The sequence below is a fragment of the Patagioenas fasciata genome, chromosome Z (assembly GCF_037038585.1).
Source record: "Patagioenas fasciata isolate bPatFas1 chromosome Z, bPatFas1.hap1, whole genome shotgun sequence".
Lineage (NCBI taxonomy): Eukaryota > Metazoa > Chordata > Aves > Columbiformes > Columbidae > Patagioenas > Patagioenas fasciata.
The window spans coordinates 7952501-7969194 of record NC_092560.1 but is presented as its reverse complement, the minus strand read 5'-3'; the positions used below and the strand labels follow the sequence as shown (position 1 = coordinate 7969194).

At 39.5% G+C, this 16694-nt stretch overlaps 1 protein-coding gene across 2 annotated transcripts in view; it reads right to left on the bottom strand.

The window, feature by feature from the left end:
• Positions 1 to 9288: 9288 nt before the first annotated feature.
• The window catches only part of DHFR (dihydrofolate reductase), a 22458-nt gene continuing 15052 nt past the window's right edge, over positions 9289 to 16694 (bottom strand). For both annotated transcript variants that reach the window (XM_065860989.2, XM_071802579.1), the window contains 2 exons: positions 12637 to 12752; positions 9289 to 11119 (listed from right to left, as the gene is read on the bottom strand). In XM_065860989.2, coding sequence (XP_065717061.1) covers positions 11032 to 11119; positions 12637 to 12752 — 204 coding nt within the window. In that variant the 3' untranslated portion in view covers positions 9289 to 11031. The remainder of the gene's footprint in view (positions 11120 to 12636; positions 12753 to 16694) is intronic.

The window sequence follows — 16694 nt, the reverse complement described above, 5'->3', positions numbered from 1 at the left end:
CCAGATCATTAATGAAGATGTTAAGCAGGACTGCACACAGTATTGACTCCTGGGGTACACCACTCATTACTGACCTCCAACTTGACCTCATGCCACTGGCCACCACCTTCTAGGCCTGGTTGTTCAACCAGTTTTCAATCCACCTCACTGCCTGCTTACCCAGCTTATCCATCAACAGCTTCTCTATGTGGATCTTCTGTGAGACAGTGTAAAAGACCCTACTGAAGTCCAGGTACACAATATCCACTGCTCTCCCCGCATCTAACAGGCCAGTAATTTCATTGTAGAAGGTCACCAGGTTGGTCAAGCACGACTTCCCCTTGGAGAAGCCAAGGTGACTACTTCTGATCACCTTTCTGTGCTGTAGTCTCGTTTAGCTGTTTGGTGCCTCTGATGATGTTTGCGCAGCATCCTAAAGCACATCTGTGAGGGACAGGATTTCCTGCTGGTATTGCTGATATTCCAAGGAGGTTTTCTTGGAGTCCTGACTCCCACAAAAGCATAGGCTGTGACAGTTCTGCCACAACATTTTGGCTGCCTTTTCACGTGCTAACTTTTTGTGGTGGCAACACGTGAACAATGCAGTAGATAGACATGGGACCTGCAGCAACTGTCTCATTGCCCTCGCAAACACAGTTACTTGTGGGGGCTGTAGTGCTGTTGTTGTGCAAGGTCCTGTACTCATCTATTTAAAAAAGCAGCTGCTGCCTCAAAGACGTTGTTGTCTTGGCATATAATAAAAGACAACAGGCGAATGCAGCAAGCAGGGGAGCTGAGGGCAAAGTAACAGTGAAACAATCCATCATGCTTGGTATAATAAGTAGTGCTCACAGAGCACCAGCATCCTTGATGTTGTGAAGGGCTTTTTCAGGCACCAGAGGAGAGAGAAGTTTCCAGGAGAAATGTGAAGGAGATTTGTGCTGTTCCACTGTTTAAGAGTGCATGACAGGATCGTTTAGACACCAGCATGACTAAGAGCAGGATGAATCGTATGAATAAACCACTAAGACAAACAACATCCCAAGGGCAGGTTCTTCAGTTACTCTTTAACCTTGTCTTCTAAAAACTAAGTTGGGAGAATGTCCACAGACTTGGGTTTTTTTTAAATAATTTTTTTCTCCGTGGACTGATTCTAATTACCTTTGTTTTCCATTACTTTCTGCACCTCACCCACACTGCTAATGCTTGGTCTTTGCCGAGGAGTCTCAGAAAGGCATGTGTATTGAACACCCACTCTTCAGGAAGGTGACTGGTCCTCACAGACCTGTTTTTGTGTGAATTATATAAGATACCGAGGCAGTATGCACTTGTGTACGGTTCATCAATTCTGCTCCTGGAGAATCTTCACTTCTGCGGTTTCTGCAGCTCTCTTGTACACTTTCTTATTCTGCCTTCCATCCTTGCATGCACTGTACTATTGTGCTTATGACAGCCAAGACAAATCTTTCACCAAAAAACCCCAAAAAGTATATGGCATCAGTTCTTAGAAGAGCACTTTTAGGAAGATAATTTTTTTTTTTTTTAAAAATGTCACAATATCCTCCCTTTTTGCTGCTTTTAATTTGATATAGAAACAACTGGTGTCATCAATAAGTTAATTTTTATGTTAACAGTGAAAGAGGGTGGAAAATTAGAGTAGGGATTACATCAATGCCTTGCAAAGTTTATTCTAAAATACAGGAGAAGTTTGCATACACACGTATATCTTGGTAACCCTCTTGGGATCTCTATCAACCAAACCCTCTCCTATATTTCACTGACAAGTTGGGCTATCTAGATATCTACCAGGAGAAAGTTTTATGGCCACAGAACAATAATATTCATTTTAATTGACTGAAATGTTCCACTACACTAATTCTTGATAAACTTTTGTCCAAATACGGAGAGGCAGAGAGTAAAACTATAGAAACGTACTTGGTTTTCTGGTTTTTCAGCGCTATTGATGGCAGCTGAGTACTTCCCTGGCTCCTTGGGCGTACTGGGAATCAACAGTCAGCTGTCCCATTTTGTTTATGAAAAAAAAGAGAAAAAAAAAAAAGGAAATATTTTTATTTGATCTGAAACAAAACTTTTTTTTGGATCTTGCTTTCCCTGGGAAACTGTAAATACTTTGTTTGTCATGTCTGTTTGGTACTGACTAGCCTTTTTCTACACTCGCAAAAACTGATTCAGATGAAGAGTGAGACATGATAGCTTATGACATACAATTACTCATATATTAACACAGTAGTGTGTGAGTTGTTGAACATGGTATAATGTAATTTAAGTCATTCTAATGATTCTATTACTTTATTTTATATTGGTATACAGATTCTTTTTTTCCAAAACTGTGAGTAAATGGGAAAATACTAAAGCACAATTAATTTGGTCTAGTTGTGGTGACTGAAAAAAGAAACCCTGAAAATAATATTATATACTAATTTGTTACCTTAAAAATATAATTTAAAACATTATGTACAGGGGCAGATATTTACTAGAACTGCTTTCTGAGAGGAACGCAATAACATGTTGTAAACAACAGTGGTTTTTAAAAATACTTTTATTAAATGTAACAGGTACAGCCGCTCACTTGCTTAAAATAATGAAGTGAGATTATGCTGGTGATCTAGAAGCATCACTGGAGAGGTCTGAAAGAGAGGAGATAGAGCCAGCAGGCAGAACACAGAGGAGCACTAAGTCTCGTTTCAAAAATAACAAGCAAAACCAAACAGAAGAAATTAGGACTCCACTAAGAGTCCCACGTATATGGTATAAAATCTGGAATATGGTATAAAATCTGGAATAACACTTTATTACTCTATGGGTCTGTTTACTTGGATAATTCTGATTTTTGAGGCACCTTATATTGTACTGTCTTTGCTGTCACACTCTGTTGGCTTGATCACATCTGGTAAAATTTCTGCGAGAGGTTTGTTTGACATTTAGTCCACTATTACCCCTTTGGCTTCAGTGCGATAACGTCAAGGTCGAGTTTTCTCTCGATTTCTGTCAGGTGTGTTTTAGTTATATAGTTATAACAAGGAGCATTCTTTCTGGAACAATACGCTCTCTGAAGTGTTTGGTGTATTTTTGCTAATTATTTCAATTAAAAAATTGACTGTGCGTGGGAATTGCTCTTGTACTTGCAGGAATAATTATGATTGGTGAGGGAAGGGGAGTACTTCAAACAATTTTAGAGAATACATTGCACTAAAATGTCTTGCTCCACCGACACCTTTTGCAATGCTGCAAAATGCAAGTGCCAGTTTCTTGAGTGTTGTAAATCAGCAGGCTCGTTGGATAACTCTTTTGCCAGAGTTTTTATTTCATCTTGTGTGAATCAGATATTACTAATGCAGTACATGAACATCCAGACTTGATTCTTTCCTATAAATGTGTTCAGAAAAATTGAAAATAGTTTGAGAAATAAGTTATTTTAAAATTATTTGGCATTATAGTGGTAAGTGTATTGGTAAAGAAAGAGAGCAGCAAAGCATATAACAAGGACTTATGTCAATATGTCAATATAGTGAGTCCTGATCACAGCATTTTTTTTCTAATTAGGATGAAAAATCACATAATTATACAAGACACCAACTGCTACTTTCTCTGCTTACAGGCATAAATTCATATACTAGTGATGGTCAATAACAGATTAATCTTTCATGCTACTGAGAAGAAAAAAACCTCCAAGTTTGGTTATGAGGTTGTTTTGTTCTGTTTTGTTTTGGTTTGTTTTTCCACTGACAGATTATTTTTTATTTTTTGTGAAGATCAAGCTGTTATTCTGCCATAATTGAAGGATATGGATTTCCTTCATATGGGGATAAATAATACACTGAATGGAATGAAATGAATTACTCTTTAGATTACAGCAGAATGTTGTCTGTACCCTTTATGCACTGTAATAGTTTCTAAAGGAATCTGAACTCCATACTAGAAAAAAATATGTATTGAATTATGCACCAAAAAAACGTGTAACTGCTGTGTGACGAAAGGAAGAAAATCTACGTGATTCCATCTGAAAGGGAACTGCGATTTGGTGAAGGACGCTAAGACTCAATGGTCTGAAGAAATCAGTCTTGACTGAGTGAAATGGCAATGTGTACAAAAGTATTTAGTGAGTAAATAACTCCAGAAGAACAAATTGTCTTTTTGTATGATTAATGACTGAACAAACATGAGGAAAAAAAAAACGAAACACAATTAGTGAAAGTAATTCTTTCTAAGATTAGGTGTGTTAAATTAATGAGGTTTTCCACCTAGGACTCTTGATGGGAAAGAGATATAAAGTTTATCCTTTCTGAACAAAACCTAAGAAGATGAGGTGTAGTGATTAAAGCTCCCTTCCTGCAGTAGTGAAAATGAAGATCTCTTTCGAGCTGATTTCACGAGAAATTGTTCTGAAGAGCTTTTTTTGCCATGTTTAATAACCTACTGACACAGCATCAAATACAATAGTTCAAAATTTTCTAAAGTGCTCTTTAAGGCAACTGCACAAGCTTCAGAGGAATTCAATGTCTGAGCTGGACTGATCGGTTTTACCTTATTTAGTCCCACATGAGAGGTGTATTTAACACTTTTTCCTGTTTTTAATTGCTGCGAGAAAGGGAATCATAGAATCATAGAATCATTTTGATTGGAAGAGAACCTCAGGATCACCGAGTCCAACCATAACACAACTCTGGCACTAAACCATGACCCTAAGAACGTCGTCTAAACACTTTTTAAACCCCTTCAGGGATGATGACTACACCACTGCCCTGGGCAGCCTGTTCCAATGCCTGACAACTCTTTCCGGGAAGGGTTTCCTCTATCAGTGGGAAGGATCACTTGAATTTTTCCTTTTCCTTTGAGGCAAAACCCACTTTGTTCAGTTGAAATCACTTGTCGCTGGGGGTTTAAATGAACCCATCTGGCTCTGCTGGAAGTGCTGAGCGGTGGAGCAGGGATCTCCAGCAAAGGGCTGGCAATTCATCAATCAGTTCAGCTGTCTGGAACGAGCTAGAGTGTTCACAGCAGGGTTTTCTGTGGAAAACTGTGAGTTCAGAGGAAGGATGAACATTAAAAGCATGTTACTTCTGAAGAGCAAACGTTCTGTTTCTGTGCAAGTGTCCTTCTCAGTTAAGTAAATGACGCAATTTATAGCCAAAGTGACTTGTATGTAGTGGCTTTTTTATTGAAGAAGATTCTGCTCGGTATTAGTTGCTCATTAAACTGAACTGCTGAAGGAAAATACATTGATTTAGGTTTCTGAGTAATGGTGTACCTTCCATTTCCTGTCCTCTCAAGTTCTGTATTTACTTTTTTTTTCCTCTGTTTCTTTCATAGCAGACATAATTTAGCAGAATATTTAATTTCATCCCTAAAGCTTTCCTTAACTAGGCAAATATTTGGGCTGGTTTCTGGAAAAAAGCTTACTACCACTTAGACACAAGCACATACTTAAGAGCACTGTGCTGGTTTTGCCTGGGACCAGGTAAATTTTCTTCATAGTATCTCATACAGGGCTATAGTTTGGATGTGTGTTGGAAAACTGCTGATAAAACAGGGATGTTTTCGTTATTGCTGAGCAGCGCTTGCAGAGTCAAGGACTTTTCTGCTTCTCACATCTCCCACCAGTGAGTGGGCTGGTGTGCACAAGAAGCTGGGAGCAGACAGAGCCAGGACAGCTGACCCCAACTGACCAAGTGATGTTCCAGACCACCCAACATCATGCTCAGCATATAAAGCTGGGGGAAGAAGAGAGGGAGAATGCTGAGGACGTTTGTCTTCCCAAGAAATGGTTACAGGTGTGGGAGCACTGCTGTCCTGGAGTTGGCTGAACACCTGGTGAAGGAATTCCTTGTTTTGCTTCACTTTGTGCGTGGATTTGCTTTACTTATTAAATTGTCATTATCTCAACCCACGAGTTTTCTCACTTCTACTGTTCTGATTTTCTCCACCATCCCTCTGGAGTGGAGTGAGCAAGTGGCTATGTCGGGCTTAGTTGCTGGCTGGGGTTAAACCATGACAACCATTTTATTTGAAAGGACTGCTTTTCTTGCTCCCAACAATTATATGAATTTCTGTAAATTTCCAATCCAGCAGGACAGCTGAAGAGGTAAGGGACAGAACTGAGAAGACTGTAGTTTAAGGACTGAAGGTGATACACAAATCCTGAAGCCAAACCCATTAAAAATACGCGCAAAACAAGATTTACATGATGAGATAATCAGCATTATTAAACAACCCCATTTAACTGGAGAAAAACAGGCAAGTTTTGGCACAAAAGCCCTTGTTCAAGTCACCTAAAAAAGTCTTGAGAATATATTCAGAAAAAGACTCTGTCAAGAGATTGTTAGCTCTTTTTCCAACCATGTGAATTAATCTAATAAGACTTAAAGTTTTGCTTCGATGTTACACGAGGCAGAATGATCTGCAGACAGAAAACAGAGGCAGGAATAAACCTGGATCATCCCAGAGCCAGCAGAAAGCAGGTATTTATAATGAAAGACCAAGAAAAATTGGCAGGTTTCCCATATGCACTCCCAGAAGCAGGTGCTGTCCACCAAGAGAGGCAGGAGATAATCAGCTTGGGCACAGTGCTGACCCTTGGGACACTGAGTGCTCTGGGGTGGGACTTTCACTTCCAGGTATGGTGCAGGCACTTCAGGATGGAAATTGCAGGTGAGGATTTCAGCGTGGCTGACAAAGGCAGTCACACAGACACCCAAATCCTGAAAGGCTGTCACTAATGAAATTCTCTGCCGTAGCATCTTACAAGTGCTAAACCTTCCAGCAGTTTGGAAGTGTTTCCTTAGTAATTATAGTCACAGGGCAAAGTAACACAAGAGACTGTGCAATCCTTCTAGGAAACGTGACTTTCCTCTTCTCACCTTTCTTTCTCCATTTCTACCCCTTTGTTCCAGGACTTGCCCCTTCAGAAGATTTTTGTGATTTTTTTTTTGGTCAGTCTACTCTGATTTTGTAGACTTCATCCCTACGGCTCTCCTGGGCCAGCAGAGAAGGTTGAATAATGAGGGACGTATCTCCTAGTTTTATACTTAACCAAGCTTTGTCATCTCATTTGTCACCTCTAGTCACCTCACTTTCTGCATTGATTAACTAACGACCCTTCCCACAGCTTCTCCCCTCTCCGAATCAGCTGCTGCCTGCTCTTATCTTCCTCCTCCATTAGCATATCTGTTAAACTACTCAGAATTAGTTTGGGTTTAAGCCTTTGCCAAATTAGCTGTAGTCTGATGAAGACAACATGGTTGGTCCCAATTAAGATTTGTCAAGCACTCCTGATGCTCTCTTGAGATAGCATGCATAAGCTAATAACTATCGTGTTACTGTCTTCCCCGGTGTTCTGTATATATACTAATAACACTGTTTGCTAAATTAGGAAATTCGCATTTAGTATGTACCTTTCTTCTCCATGAATTGCTCTCCATGACAGAGATTTGTTGTTGAAATGTTCCCAATTCTGACCTTGAATACACGGCGGCTGTAAGGCTACTGGTGAGCTACTGAAAACATCAGCCTTCTACTGCAAAATGGAAATTGCTGTCCCCTGTCAGATAAGAGAGATAATGAGCGACGAGCAACAGAAACCTTAATGGTTTGTTTTTCATCTCTTATGCAGACCCTCTGGTTTTAGCCATCTTGTTAAAACCACTATTACCCTTAAAAATTAAATTTTTAATCTGTTTACAACACTCTGTTCCTGGTAAAGCTTGAATGAGGGGGATTACATTATATCTGTACTATACTTTTCTTGGTGATTGGTAATTATATTGTCACTCATGATGTTATTCATTGTACTTAGCTTCATGGAACTGGGGAAAAACATGACATTTTCCCCTGTACTAGACATAATGAGAATCTATGGCTTTTCACGGAATCATACATTAGTGAGGTACAGGAGTAAACAAAACGTGGAAAGTTGTATTTGGAACAAAGGGGATTTTTAATCAAGCCATAGTATGAAATATTTCTATTTCGCTTGGGATATATAAATGGGGAGGTAACAGGTGCAATGGCCAATTTAGGTGAAGAGCAAACATTTTGTACCTGTTGCTTTTTCAACCAACCTGTCACCCAGCTAAGCATCACTTTTGAATAAAATGGCCCCATACAAATCCCGGCTGGTAACTCTGGCTGTTAGGAGAGCAACCATTTTTCTCACCTCAGTTTTTGCATGAACGATCTGAGGTATTTTTAAAAGGGTGCAGATTAAAAAAAAAGGGGCAAAGTAACCATCCCCTGGAAATAATAAACCTCTCAGCAAACTTTGTATGTCGTTCCTGAACACACAGACTTGCACTCATCTGCCTGTCCATCTTGAAACTGGAACCATCTGACCTTGTAGTGACTGGTGTGTTTGTCATTAGGATGAACACATGCTGCTTTTGGACCCAACTTCATTACAATCAAATGCATTTCCCTAATTCTTGATCGGAATCTGTATGGCATATTGAAATGCTCTGATGCAAAATGTGCTATGCTTTTATTAAATGAAAAACAAAAACCCCAAACAAAATCGCATCTTTTTGGTAGAGTGGCATACTGAAGAGATCACATCATTAATAGGTTCTGAGAAGTTTTAAGCAGGAAACTGCTGTGGTAGTTCAAAAGTTCTCATTTCCACTAATCATAAATTGACTTAATTTGTTACAGAATTTGACAAATGAACAGTTACTTAAATTTGGAGAGGAGTCAGTCAGTCCAAAGGACTTAGAGTAACTATGTTCCCAATAAGCTTATTTACATCCAAGTTAAAGTTACTTTTTGCAGCCAAAGTGGTTCCACAAAACATTTTTGACTCAGTGAGCTGTACTTCCCGCAATGTATGCTTAGGCAGAAGTTTTCCAATATATGTTCACGTTGGTATCACTGCATAAGCCTACATTGCACCAAGTCTTAGCTTCCACTTTCCACAAACATCAGTTCCTACAAACACAGTACTTTGCAGACTAGCTGTGCAGAGATTTCAAGTGGCCTGTTTTTGATACTAACTGGTACATACGAAACGCTTCTGGGAGGTTATTTTCTCTTGTCAGGGTCATTGTGACTTCTCGCTCTCTCTTTTTTTAAATACCATCCCCCTGGTAACAGTCTTTTCCCTTTGCTTTCACAATGTGTTGGCAAATTAAAACTCTGTAGACTTTTTGCTGAATTATGCAAGCGTATAACTTTGTTTTAATCTTTTATCAACTAATACCAAGTCAGCACACATGGGGCAAGAAGATCAACAGAGGAAAGTACTTATATTTTTAAGAATGCAGAAGGAACACAGAGAAAACTGAGACAACTCAGAGCAGATGTTGCAAAAATTATCTTTTTAATCAGTTAAATGTTGTGAATTGTCACGGAAGATTTAATAAATGTTCATAGCTGATATTCTAAGTGTTCTTTCTCTTATCAAAGAGGTTTGGTTTTTCAAAAATTAGCAAAAACAAGGTTTAATCTTAGAAAACTGCGCACTGTTACAGTCCCCTGTACAGATAGAACACATAAAACCTGCCATTGGTCAGTTCTGTCCTCCCTGATGTTAGAACTGCATGACACTAAAGGACGAGCAGTGTTACGTGAATCTCCCAAAATACTGCTTCACAAGACAATGCTTTTAAAATGCTTCAGGAAAACAGTCAGAAGGGTTTTGAGGGTTATTAGTATTTAAAATAATTTGTTTCTTTCACTCTTTTTTTCTCAGACCAACCTGCAGTGAAAGGGAGGCAGGAACCCCTCCCTGCAGGCTCGCACTCCCTGGGTGGCAGCTGCAGCACAAGGAAACGCAGACAGGCACGGTGCGTCCCAGCCTCTCTCCACAGCACTTCACACAGGGAGTTTTCTGCCACCCAACAAACTCCCCACAGTCAGAACACACTAACATTAATGATCATGTTGGGATAATACCGCCAATAACAAACTTCGGTCAACACTTGGCACTGTGTGCCATTAGAACTAGTGCTACTGCAGCATCAGTATATTGCTTGCTACTTTTAGGGAACGGTAATGCAAAACATTATTATACTAGCTGCATTTACTGAAAGAGGAAACAGGACTTCACTATCTGCTTATAATCCATATTCGTATGCTGCACAAAATATTCAAAATCACACTGACAATGTAACACTCTGCACCCGCACTGAAAACATTTAGAAGGCACGTAAGAACAGAGATTCGGTTAAGAAAGCAATGTTTATGTTCTTATACTGCAAAATGGCCACGGTCAAACTGACACAGCAACTTTTTTGTAGGGGCAGCAGGCCTTTATATGAGTGTGAAGTTAATGGAAACGTTGAAATTTCTTTATCAGATTAATTTGTAAGTCAGTGTTTTCAGTCAAAAGGCTTGAATCAGGCTGTGTACCCAGGAAGGTTAAGATGACAAGAGAGCACTTCCACAAAGGATCAGTGTAGCCCTTAGCTGCTGCCTGAGACCTCCAGACTCCACTTCTCTCATTATGCTTGCTTACCTTTTACTCTACACCAGTACCTTTTAAAGATTGTTACAAATGTCTATGCCATCCTCATCAAACTCAGCACTTTTGACGCTTTCTCAGTGTTGGATGTTTTGCATCAAGAGCCACACAAACCTTTGTTTATGCAGAAAGGTTCTGACACAGTCTAATGCCTTTCGTTACTCACAGAATTGTTAGGGATGTTCACGGACTGTGAAGCTCAACACAAGGTCTCACGCAATCTTAGCTGAGGTATTCCTTCTCTGGAGACACTCAACACCCATCTGGACACATTCTTGTGTGATCTGCTCTGGTGAACCTGCTTTAGCTGGTGTATTGGACTGGATGATCTCCAGAGGTCCCTTCCAACTCCAACCATTCTGTGATTCCTTAGAGCTGCCTCTTTCTTGCTGCTGACCAGCCTCATATTTCCACTGCAGGGCGTATATTAAGTTTGGGGAGTGTTTTTTGGAATCATTCACTACTGAGGCACCATAAGATCAAGAAGGATTCTCTCTCAATAATTTAATATATATTTGTACTCAATAAGACTCCACGGATTTAAAATGCCTGCCCTTACACAGAAGTATAGAAAGCCTCATTTATTGTGCCATGACCGTTTTTTCATACACTTCAAATTTGTACTGGATGCCATTCTCTTCTTGGATACCAGCAGGGACACCTGGGAACCTGCAGAGAGGGGAGAAGAAAAAGCAAAAGGCAACAAGTACATAAAAATATAATTATGGGTCACTTGCAATTGATCCAACCAATTAGAGAAGAGAGATGCTTCAGAAAGGAGATGAAAACACTATCCTTACAACAGGTATACCAAGTATACACTATTTCTAGGAATCTTGTTAACTACTATCAGCAACTTGCATGCACATATTTTTAAATCAAATAGTATACTCTGATGTAGAAACCTCCCCCCACTTTTTGGCTCAGTAAAAAAACGCCAACATTTTTATAAAAGCCTCCAACACATTATTTAAAATGATTGTAAAGGCAGAAGACACACAGAACTCTTCTGGGTTTCTCTGCTTTGCTCTTCCTCAGACAGTTCAGAGAAAATGCTAAGGTAAAGGAGTCCTACAAGTCTACAACAGCTTCTTAAAGCAGCTGACTGCCACTGTGCAAAGTGTTCCTCTACATTCCAGATTTACTAAACCAGTTTTTATTAACAGACACTTTCAAAAACCTCTTCGGCTCCCTGTGACAGATAAGGATTTTGTATGAGTAATGTTCACTTTGAGGGAGAAAGAAATTTTAAATTTGATTTGCTAGGTTTGACTCTATCAGGTCTCCACTTTAGCAAAGGAATTATCTACTATTTTGTAAATTCATGCTTTAAGGCCAAATTCTGATTTCAGTACAGTGGCCAAAACCAATGTAAACCCAAGAAATGGCCAAGAGGGAGAGAGAGTAGCTTTGGGTCAGGCATAAGGATACTGACATGGGCTCATGATATGGCATAGGGCAGTTCAGAACATGTTATGGGTTGACAAAGGTGACTTACCCTCCCCACCCACGTTGTTTGTCTCTCCTGCCCCTTCCTGCTCTCCCTCACTTCAGTGCTAACCCGTTCTCATTCCCTGTAACTTGCCACACTTTTTATTTCTTCCACTGCTGCTCTCTAACCAGCTGGGAACCAAAATGGGAGTAGCAAGAAGAGGAGAAAGTCCTCTCCTTGCTGGTTCTTGAGACAGATGTTTGAATATTTGCCACCTCTCTACTGCCTGTTGGATGTAATCTCCTCAGAAAAGACACACAAGTATGACTGGAGTATGACAAGAATAACACAGGAGAAATAACAGTGAATGGCAGAAACTTACAGTTCAATACTTTTTCCTACTAAGTTTGTTAAGAAGAAATAATTATCTCAAGACAAAGGAACAACCTTAGAAATCTATAAAGGCTCAACCCTCCCTGCTCAAATCCATTTAATTTGACATTAAACTGACAAATGCAATTCTTTACTGTAAATACTATGGGAAGGTTGAAGAACACAGCAAGTTCCAACAACCTCTCTGTGCTGAATGTGGTGCAATTCCAGGTTCTAAGTAAAACATGACTCTGGGGAAAAATACAGTGAAAAGCACCTCTAACTCAAAAGAGAACATGGCTTAATAGTACCCTTACACATTCAAAGTAGATTATTAAGTCTTCCATCTGAACACAAGACTAGAATGCATCTTGATACTTACTCTGTAAGAAGTTTGTAGTCTTTGTAGTTGATTTCTGGAAAAAATGTGTCACTTTCAAATTCCTTCAAAATTCTTGTCACAAATAATCGATGATTAATTGGCTTATCCATCGCTGCCTTTAAAAACAATAGAAATTATTAAAATTGAGTTGTTTCCTGTAAAACAGCTCAACCATGAATGAAGTAGTGTTCTTTACAAAATTTTTTATATTCTTGTTTTATAACACTCTTGGAAGCCTGTAAGATAACATCAAGTGTTAAGTTCTTATCTTGAACGCAAGCTTTCTTTACCAACTCTCCAAATACTTGTTTTGACTGTACTAGCCATCATTATGGCAGCATTCGAAAACAACCAAGAGATAAGTATTTTCTACCTGGAGACTGCATACCAAATGTTATCTAAAACCTAAACTCAGTTATTATTTTATATATTACAGGGTTTAAAGAAAGCAGTGAAAATTGAACTCGAAACCTCCTCATAAGTTCATCTTGTGCCAGTTCCACCTGTAAATGGCAGCAACACCTGTTCTCAGAGCTTGGGGCATCTGACAGAAATGAAGAAAAAATTACAAGTAGTCCCGTGAGAAGAAAGAAGCATCACAGCCTAGTTCCATCAAGCAATTTCTGAATTCTACCTCTGTGAAAGACAGGAAGCTTTAAGCGGTGGAAGAGGCCCACACCTCAAGGCAATTTGTTCCAATATGTTTAATTAATATCACTGCTAAGGATTTATAAGGCATTTTTACTCTGCATTAGTTTTCAGCTCGTGATCACACTATCTATCAGTTTAACTTCAAACTTTGGTATCTGGATTATGGCAAAGTGATAATATGCATTGAAAATTATATAACAACAAGAAGGAAACTTTCCAAGCTCCTTGGTTGCAGAGAAGTTATGAAGACACCTGTTAGGTGAGTTCCTCATTAACGAAGTCATACAAACTTAGGACTTCAAAAAGACATTTTGTCTCCAGATCAGACTGAAAAGTCACCTTTTCCAGACTTTTTCTGCATTAAAATAGCCCACTAAATGCTATACTGGTGCCCAGTCATAATACATTTTTGAAAACCTTACAGCTGTTTTTCCCCTTCCCTTATATTTGCAATGAGAAATGCTCTTTGTTAAAGGGGATTCACCGTGCAGCATGCTATTAGGTACTACTTTGAGAAGTATAGGAGCCAAGTAATAACAGATTTCATCCCATAAAATTAATTGGTATTACTCTCGAGAAGTTTCTAGAAAAGCTGCTCTATTGCTACAGAACATCTTAAAATGGAAGTGTCAAGTCAATGCACACCGGTGTCCAACAGCATTGAACTCGTGTTCATCTAGTTTACATATAAATATCACATTTTTTATTTATTTAAATAAAGGTATGAGGTAAGAGGAGAAACGAACACCTGCAGAACGACAGAGGAAGAATAAAATCTGCTTCATAAATAAAAATATGCTGTATTCTGTAAACAGAGATACCTCTGTTTGCTAGTTAGGGAATAAATCAATTTCCTATCCAGTTCTATGGGAATTCAACTTCAGCAAGAGTTCTGTACCAACAAGACAGGTCAGGGAAAAAAGTACGGAGTGGCTGACCACAGATATTGCAAATAAAGTTGTACTTGGCACGAAAGTCACCGGAAGGTGACCTCCATTCTAGAAAAATGGTTGCATTTGTTGAGTAAATCAACCATCTGTGTAACTGTCCCCAAGTTAATAAAAAAAGTGCAAATGCTTCCCAAGTTAGCCAGACCAGCTCTGGGGATCTGTGTGTGTAAGTGGCCCCTGAAAACTGAACAACAAAAAGAACTTGGAGAAGAGCAACAGGCTTGAGCTGGTTTCAACCCACATCTTCCTTCTCAGCAGCCTGGAATGCCCGCTGTCCTGACAGCGAGCATATTACAGCAACGGGCAAGGAGAAACACGTTTGTAAAGTGATTCAACTTGACATTTCAGCTGCTCTACTCTGCTCTTTTCACTGGTACTGGGATTAAGTACACAGTTCAATCAGGTCATGCGCTGGCATCTGGGCCAGGCCTTCGCCTGTCCACAATGCACCACCTAGTCATTCCAGGGCTGTCTGACCATATCCCTAAGAACCTCATCTACATGTCTTTTAAACCCCTCCAGGGATGGTGACTCCACCACTTCCCTGGGCAGCCTGTTCCAGTGCCTGACAACCCTTTCCAGGAAGATTTTTTTCCTAATATTCAACCAAAACCTTCCCTGGCGCAACTTGAGGCCATTTCCTCTTATCCTATCACTTGCTACTTGGGAGACCAACACTGTCCATGCTACAACCTCCTTTCAGGTACTTGTAGAGAGTGAGAACGTCTCCCCTCAGCCTGACTCTGAAACCACATCTGCAAACTACAGCTACAGACCTGGCAGGACAAGGAAGGAGCTTTATCACAACTCTGTCATTTTCATGAGGATTAAGGTAGTTCCCCATTGACACTGAATTCACGCTTGCCCCATCCAGCCCACTCTATCAGTTTCATCACCTTTTTTTGTAAAGAAGTCAGAAGATGCATAGTACTGATTTGACAGAATGTTGACATACTTACTCTGACTTTAATCAACAATAAATACATTATGCATATTTACTCTAACGAACAGAACAGGGTAAATATGACTTTGTTTAAATGCCACATATACATAACATGAAGGTATAGATGTAAATTATCTTGAATATTTAAACAGCACATGCAGTAACCAAATATATTTCTAGTGATCAGGCAACACTGTGGGAAGTTAGTACAATATTCAACAGATAAACCACTTCCAATAAGCTGATCAGTACTGCCTTTTTTTTCTGCATATTTTGTAAATGTGAAGATAGTACATGTGATACAAAAGATACACAGTAAGAGAGAACTTGTTGGAAATAACTGAACCAGGACAAGAAGAGATTTTTCCAATAAAATTATGTCTGTGAGCTCATGCTTCTGTAAATTTGAAAAATCTACATCGTTACTCCATGGTCATTATGTTACCCTCACTCCATCACCACAGTGACTCTCAAAGTGATTACTGGTATAGTTTTAATTTACTGTGTTTTCCCCTCATAATTCATTCAGTTATCCTTGGACTGTATCTGTACCTGCCCTGGTTTCCCTTGGGAGTTGTGTATGTGTTTGCTGTCCAGACAGGCTCACCTCCTTGTGTAGCAGCTACTGAACCTTTTAAGATATTACAGGAACAGGGAAAAGCAATGCTGATTTTCATTTCACATGAAAGCACTGCCTATTAAAGTCGTAGCTGTCAATCTGTCAGACACACCAGAATCACTCCTCAAGCAGAGATGACTTTCCACAATGGAGGGAGGACAAGAGAACTGAGGTGTCAGAAACCCTCCTGTTGTCCCAAGTATGTCAACCCTATATGTAAACTGGAGTCCTTCATTACTCACATCTATCTTCATAATCCTGTGAAGAGACTTTAGCATACCCGTGTCTTTTTGCTTACTTCCAAGAAATCTTCGGCAGGCCTGCCTCTGAAGCACAAAGCAAAAAGGAGATCACAGAATCATAGAATGGCTTGGGTTGGAAGGGACCTTCAAAGGTCACGTAGTCCAACCCCTGCCATGGGCAGCGACATCTTCATGACCTAAAGATCATCTTTCCCATGATTTCCAGCTGCACTGGAAGATTAGATTACGTCTGCATGTGCAGGATCATTGCCTTGAATTAGTTTCTCTTTGTAGAACACAGGTTAAAACAGACCTGAAGCTCTGCAGTGAAAAACAGCTGTGCATCACCAGTAGCTTCAGATGTATTACATGGAAAATTAGTCTTCTGTAGATCTAATCACCAAAACACTGTAAACCAGTGGGCATAGCAACCAACTGCTGTAGAAGTGACCAATTACTTCTAGTCATTCAAGGATTCACAGGTTTTAAGGACACACACACACTGCTCCTGCCTTCTCATCTTGTACTGATTACATAAAATAACAGCCAAAGTAGCTACATTAGGTACTTATTTTTCAAGAGTCTTTCTACTGCTAGACAACATTGCCAATCCAAACAAAATATGAGAACATCATAAAAGAGAAAATTGCAAA